Below are 6,867 nucleotides of genomic sequence, written 5' to 3' on the forward strand. Positions count from 1 at the left end.
CCATGAGAGACTATGGACTCTGAGAAACAAACAGGGTTTTAGAGGGGAGAGAGGAGGGGGCATTGGTTAGCTCAGTGATGGGTATTAAGAAAGGCACGTACTGCATGGAGCACCGGGTATTATACGAAAACAATGGATCGTGGATCACCACATCAAAAACTGATGATGTATCATATGGTGACTAACATAACATAATAAAATTAAAAAAATAAAAAAATAAAATAAAATACAAAAAAAATGCTTGCCATTATTATTATTTATTTTTATGTATTTTTTTATTTAAATTCAATTAAGTTAATATATAGTATACTATTAATTTCAGGGGTAGAATTTAGTGAATCATCAGTTGCATATAACACCCAGTGCTCCTTACATCAAGTGCCCTCCTTAATGCCCATCACCCAATTACCCCATCCCCCCACCCAGCTCCCCTCCAGCAACCCTCAGTTTGTTCCCTATAATTAAGAGTTTCTTATGGTCGGGCTCCTGAGTGGCTCAGTTGGTTAAGCGACTGCCTTCGGCTCAGGTCGTGATCCTGGAGTCCCAGGATCGAGTCCCGCATCGGGCTCCCTGCTCGGCGGGGAGTCTGCTTCTCCCTCTGACCCTCCCCCCTCTCATGTGCTCTCTCTCTCTCATTCTCTCTCTCTCAAATAAATAAATAAAATCTTTAAAAAAAAAAAAGAGTTTCTTATGGTCTGTCTCCCTCTCTGTTTTTATCTTACTTTATTTTTCCTTCTCTTCCCCTACGTTCATCTGTTTTGTTTCTTAAATTCCACATGAGTGAAATCATATGGTATTTGTCTTTTACTGACATTTCGTTTAGCATAGCACCCTCTAGTTCCATCCACGTTGTTACAAATGGCAAGATTTCATTTTTTTGACGACTGAGTAATATTCCATTGCATATATACCACATTTTCTTTATCCATCCATCTAGCAATGGACATCTGGGCTCTTTCCATAGTTTGGGTATTGTGGACATTGCTGCTATAAACATTGGGGTGCATGTGCCCCTTCAAATCACTGTTTGTATCCTCTGGATAAATACATAGTAGCACTGGGTCATGGGGTAATTCTATTTTTAACTTTTTTTAGGAACCCCCACACTGTTTTCCAGAGTAGCTGCAGGAGTTTTTTTTTTTTGTTTGTTTTTTAAGGAAGGCTCCAAGCCCAGAGGTGTCTGGGTGGCTCAGTCAGTTAAGCATTTAACTTCAGCTCGGGTCATGATCCCAGTCTGCCTGTCCCTCTCCCCCTTCCACTAACCCAGCTTGTGCTCTGTCTCTCTTTCTCAAATAAATAAAATCTTAAAAAAATCCACGCCAGTGTGGAGCCCAATGCGGGGCTTGAACCCATGACCCTGAGATCAAAACCTGAGCTGAGATCAAGAGTTGGATGCTTAATCGACTGAGCCACCCAGGTGCCCTGCCATTTTTTTAAAAATTAGTATTATGGTGTCATAGGGTCTAAATTATTAAATTCTAAAGTCTAAAGTCTATCCAAGAAGCTATATAAAATAAATCAAGAAAAGATCTAAAAAAGATTTACCTCCTTCTCTTTCTAAATGGTCCTTACAGGAATAATACACAGACGTGTGTTTCTAATCATTATGGCATGGATTCAGAGCTCTACGCAGCTCTCTTCCAGAAATATTTTTATAGCCTTTCTTTCCTTAAATTGACAGTTTATTGATAGTAAGTGCTCTTCCTTACCACTTCCCAAAGTGTAGACAAAAGGAAAGCCTAACAATTACACAATACCTCACAGTGTTTATTGTGTGGATGAGTTAATATATGTGCACAATAAAGGGTTTACTCAGGAAGCCTGAGTTGCCCAAACTCTGAACATCTCAAAGGTCTTTAGGACTGGCCCTTGACTAGTTCCTGAGATAACCTCTGAGCCCTTGGAATATCCTGCTGAGAAGAGTGTTTCTGTATACCAGAGGCTTTGGGCCATGCAGTATCAGTTTGACTAGTTAGCTTATGCTAACAATGTGACTTACAGTGAATGCATTTGCTTATGCCTGAGGTCCTTGGTTTGACCTCTGAGAGGTTGGAGACTGAAGAGCTATGGTCAGCCACATGACACTGCACATCCATGTGACTGACCCCCAACCAAAATGCTAGACACCAAGCCTCAGGTGAACTTCTTTGGTTTGCAACACTTTGCACATGTTGTCATACATTATCACTGGGAGAATTAAGTGCATCCTCATACAACTCCACTGGGAAGGCACACCTGGAAGCTTATACCTGGTTTCTTCTGAACTTTATCCTATGTATCTTTTCCCTTTGTTCATTTTATATCTGTATCCTTTTACTATAATAAACCTAAAAGTGAGGATAGCAGTGTTTTAAAGTTCTGTGAATCCTTCTGGTGAATCTTCAAGTCTAGGGGTAATCTTAGAGACCCACAACTGAGTATGAATGTGCTTAGGATAGTACATGGCATTTGGTTAGCACTGCATAAGTAGTTATTATTAGCAAGTGCTGAAAAGCCATTAAAAAGTTTTAAGATAGCCAGACAGTGCTATTATTTATGCCAATATCTAATCTCAATTTCCACAGTAGGTTCGGCTAAGAAGACAATTAAACAAGAACATGCTTTTTCATTGATCATAAGCCTGAGGCACACTGGGTTTGATGACAATGTTTAAGTCAATTTCCAGAAGGTTCTGCTCCAATTAGCAGATAATTATAAAATAGAATGAATGTTTAAATAGTAACAGAAAAAAGTTGATGATAATAGATTGAAAGCAGTAAAATACTCAGGAGATGTCACAATATAATGCATACCTTTATTTCCTTTATGCTCAGAAGTGATGCATTTAGAAATTCTTCAGTTAATCTCTTCCAACTAGCAGCTTTGCTGAGATCAGAATGAATGATGAATTTTTCATAAATTCTAAAATATATTTAAAAAATAAGCTGATAGTTATAAACTTACATTAATAAAAAGATCTACAAGTAAATACATATATTTCTGAATATATACATACATACATATATATAAAACTAACTTACCCTTCTATTGTCTTTTCTACTTTGTGGCTGTTAACATCCAAGAAACGATGAAATCTAAAAGATAAAATGCAATTCTTTTACGAATCTTGTCATATAGCTAAGTGGACTATTCACAGAGCCCTCCATATCCCTATGGATACCCTATATTCAGCAATAATATTCCCAGGAGTGCACTTTCTCCTCATATCACCTTTACCATCCAGGCAAACAGCCACTCAGTGGTCTTGGAGACTGCTCAAGCACAGGTCATCCTTAGCCTTTGTCCTCTGATTTCTTCATCTTCCCATAATGCCCTGCAACTAAGTCCAGCATTGCACATTCTATAGCAGGGGTTCCTAATCTTTTTATGCCATAGTGAAGCCCAGTGAAGTTTAGGGATCCCTTCTCAAAATAATGTTTTTAAATCATAAAATAAGATACAAAGAAAACCAAGTATACTGAAATATAGGTGTGAAGTATTTTTTAAAGTTTGCTGATATAGTAAGAGACATATTTATTTTTAAGCATTAAATAACAAGTTCTAGCAGTGGATCCATAACTATCATTAAAGTAACAGTAAAAAATATTTAGAAATATCTGCCACAGCTTTATGATGTGAACTATGTGATTTCTACCTTTGACACAGTCATAGGTAAACCAGTATTGCTTGTTGCTTTCATTCATAATTTAAGAAAATGCTACTTTTTAGTTAGAGGTTAATGTAATTTTTTTCTTGTCCAAATTCATAACACCTGAATTCTATCTTTAGGCTCTCAGGTTAAAAACTCCTATTCTACATCATATGTAATTAACTTTGTCTGTCTCCCTTTAGGATAGTAGCTATACCTCACTTATCTGAATTTCTAGGGCCTAGAACATGGCCACAATTTTAAAAAAAGCAAACATGAATAGTTCATTTTTCTGATGGATTAAAGCATTATAAAATTGTAGTATAGCTCAACCAAATCTTGTTTTCCATTTTTTTAGTATCAGAGACAACAATCTTTTAAAAGAAGTAATTTACACTACTAAATAATATATCTAATTCTATCCAGTAAATGGCTGAGTAGAACACTACTTTAACCTATTATCATTTAGTTTCTCAATGTGTAAAAGGAGCTAATAAATTCTAATGTCTCTCCCAAGTCTATAATGATGTCCATCTACTTAATGCCATTGAGAAATTATTTGGGATACAGCACTTAAATTTCCATCTTATATGACCTATTCAGACAGTTATATTTATATTACACTTAAGAACTGAGTTTATTATTTCAGAAACTTGGTGAGCTTTTAGACTCACTGTTCTCATTATAAACCAAGTAGTCGCTGTATGTATGATTGTTAAGGCTGATATTCAAGATTACAGATACTGAGAAACTGTTTACTATTCAAGATTTCTACTGAAGTGACGTTTGGGTGTCTCAGTCAGTTAAGCATCTGCCTTCGGCTCAGGTCATGATCCCAGGGTTCTGGGATGAAGTCTGTCATTGTGCTCCATGCTCAGGGGGAAGCCTGCTTCTCCCTCTGCCTGCCACTCTCCCTGCTTGTGCTCTCTCTGACAAATAAATAAAATCTTTATTAAAAAAGAAGATTTCTACTGAAATTAAATAGGCAGAATATTAACATTGATGAACATTCTCTTAGTAATAATTCCATTACAGATAATGATCATGACAGTACTGTCTAATTTACATCTTCCACAAATAAAAATAAAAGCTCTGACTTCACCTAAGTATCTAAACCAGATAAATCTTGAAAAATGACATGAGAAATTGTATTAGAAGTTGTATTATTGGGTGGCTGAGGACTATGTGCCAGGAACTGTTCTAGGTGTTGGGATAAGAAACGAACAAAACAGGGCGCCTGGGTGGCTCAGTCGGTTGAGCGGCTGCCTTCGGCTCAGGTCATGATCCTGGAGTCCCGGGATCGAGTCCCGCATCGGGCTCCCTGCTCGGCGGGGAGTCTGCTTCTCCCTCTGACCCTCCTCGCTCTCATGCTCTGTCTCAAATAAATAAATAAAAAATCTTTAAAAAAAAAAAAAAGAAACGAACAAAACAGACCAAGAACCCTAACCTCGTGGAACTTAGATTCTAGCTGGAGATAGGGTTGGAGGAGACAAACAGTAAACAACATGTAAGTTATCCAGTGTATTATGCTGTGTGTTTTGGAAAAATTTTTAAAAAAGACCAAGCTAAGAGAAATCTGGAGTGGCCCGAGAAGAGATAGGGAATCAGTAAGAATACAGTGTTGAGTGTGACCATTATTCTGCTCTAAAACTTCACTTACCTATCCATTCAAAAAATGATCTGCAGCGTACCGTGCTAAGCGCAGTGGGTGGGACAAGGAACAGAACAGACACAGACCCGTTTTCTAGAAGCGCGCTTCTAAGAATAAGGCCGACCCTCAACAACCCACAACCCACTATTTCAGTATGCGTGTGTTACACGCGACAGGGATCCAGGGGGCATTAGGTCACCAAGCTGCTGCAGGAGCAGCAGGGCGCGCGAGATCTTTGCTAGGGGTGGGGAAACCCGGCCGCGCGCCCCGGATACCGCTTGACCCCTTTCTGTTCCTAGCTTCGGCCAGAGAGCCGCGCCCCACACCTGAAGTTGGACCAAACAAAGTGCAGGGCGAGCTGGAAGTTGGGGTCCGCCTCGTCCTGAAGGCCCGCCACATGGCGAACGAGCTCGCGAACGTCACGCTCCTGCTGCGGGTCCAGGTGGCCCCAAGGCAGCGCCGGCCGAGACATTCTGCGGAAACTCCCAAGGCAACGCGCCTCCGCGAAGTTGTGTCCGCTCTCGCGAGAGTTCACGCTCCCGAGGCTTTGCGCCTCCGAGAGGCTCAGGACGCTGTCGCGAGAGTTCGCGCTTCTGCTGCGTTGAGTGTCAGTGCTGGTCCTTGTAGGAGGTTCCGGCTGGGCTGCGTTTTCCAGTCTCGGCTCCCTACGTTTAGGAGCGTCTTCAAAGAATTAAGCGTTAGATTATTAATAACAACAACAACAATAATATAATTAATAATAATAATCTCTGGCTAACCTTGGTTGGTGGTTTAACTTACGATATTTTGAGAGCAGCCAGTTCGTTTTCATTCAGTGTACCTATTTGCACCTGCCTTTTCAGGTACCATGACCAGTTAGTTGTCCATTTTTATCCCAGCTTTAGTTTCTCCTTCTGGGGTGATCTCTAATGAGCTCTCAGTTTCACTTTGTCTACTCAGGTCACACTACATGGTCCACACTACAGCAGGTGTCAGCAAAGAGGCTTGTCTGGCAGAGGCAGATAGGCTGAGCGCTGCTTCACTGTGATTGGGAGCAGCCAAAGGCGATTTTATAATCCTTGTTGATCAAAGATGGAGTATTGTCTTTGTTTTTCTTAATTAAAGCTGTACCTTTGAACTAACTTCCTGTTCAATATTGTGTATAAGCATTCCAGAAACCTGTTACATACACCTCTATTTTTTCTTTTAATGATCTGCTGGGTTTTCATGTCGTTTATTACATTGCATTACTGTAGTAATAGATAGCTGATACACCACTGTCAGTCCATTTAGGCTATTGAAACAAAATACCACAAGCTAGGTGCTTATAAACAACAGAAATTTATTTCTCACAGTTCTGGAGGCTGGAATTCAAGCCAGCATGGGGTTGGTGAGGGCCCTCTTCCTGGAGCTGACTTATGGTTGTGTCCTCAACGTGGTGAAGGGGGCAAGGGAGCTCACTGGGGCCTCTTTTATAAGGGCACTAATCCCATTCATGAAGGGTCCATCCTTATGACCTGATCACCTCCCAAAGGCCCAACCTGCTAAAACATTGGTCATTAAGATTTCAACATATAAATTTGGGAGGGGCCATTCAGACACCATAGCA

General features: G+C 40.1%; 1 protein-coding gene across 1 annotated transcript; it reads right to left on the reverse strand.

Annotated features, from left to right (window-relative positions):
* Positions 1–698: 698 nt before the first annotated feature.
* Positions 699–5,810, reverse strand: LOC145719725 (gamma-tubulin complex component 5-like). The gene is made up of 3 exons (XM_081811274.1): positions 5,606–5,810; positions 3,021–3,074; positions 699–2,901 (listed from the first exon to the last, which is right to left on the reverse strand). Exons 1-3 carry the CDS (start codon positions 5,749–5,751, stop codon positions 2,775–2,777), a joined length of 327 nt encoding a protein of 108 aa, XP_081667400.1. The 5' UTR covers positions 5,752–5,810; the 3' UTR covers positions 699–2,774.
* Between the last annotated feature and the right edge of the window lie 1,057 nt (positions 5,811–6,867).

The sequence above is a fragment of the Leptonychotes weddellii genome, unplaced genomic scaffold (assembly GCF_054177405.1).
Source record: "Leptonychotes weddellii isolate Sample4059 unplaced genomic scaffold, ASM5417740v2 HiC_scaffold_672, whole genome shotgun sequence".
In the NCBI taxonomy this organism is placed as follows: Eukaryota; Metazoa; Chordata; class Mammalia; order Carnivora; family Phocidae; genus Leptonychotes; species Leptonychotes weddellii.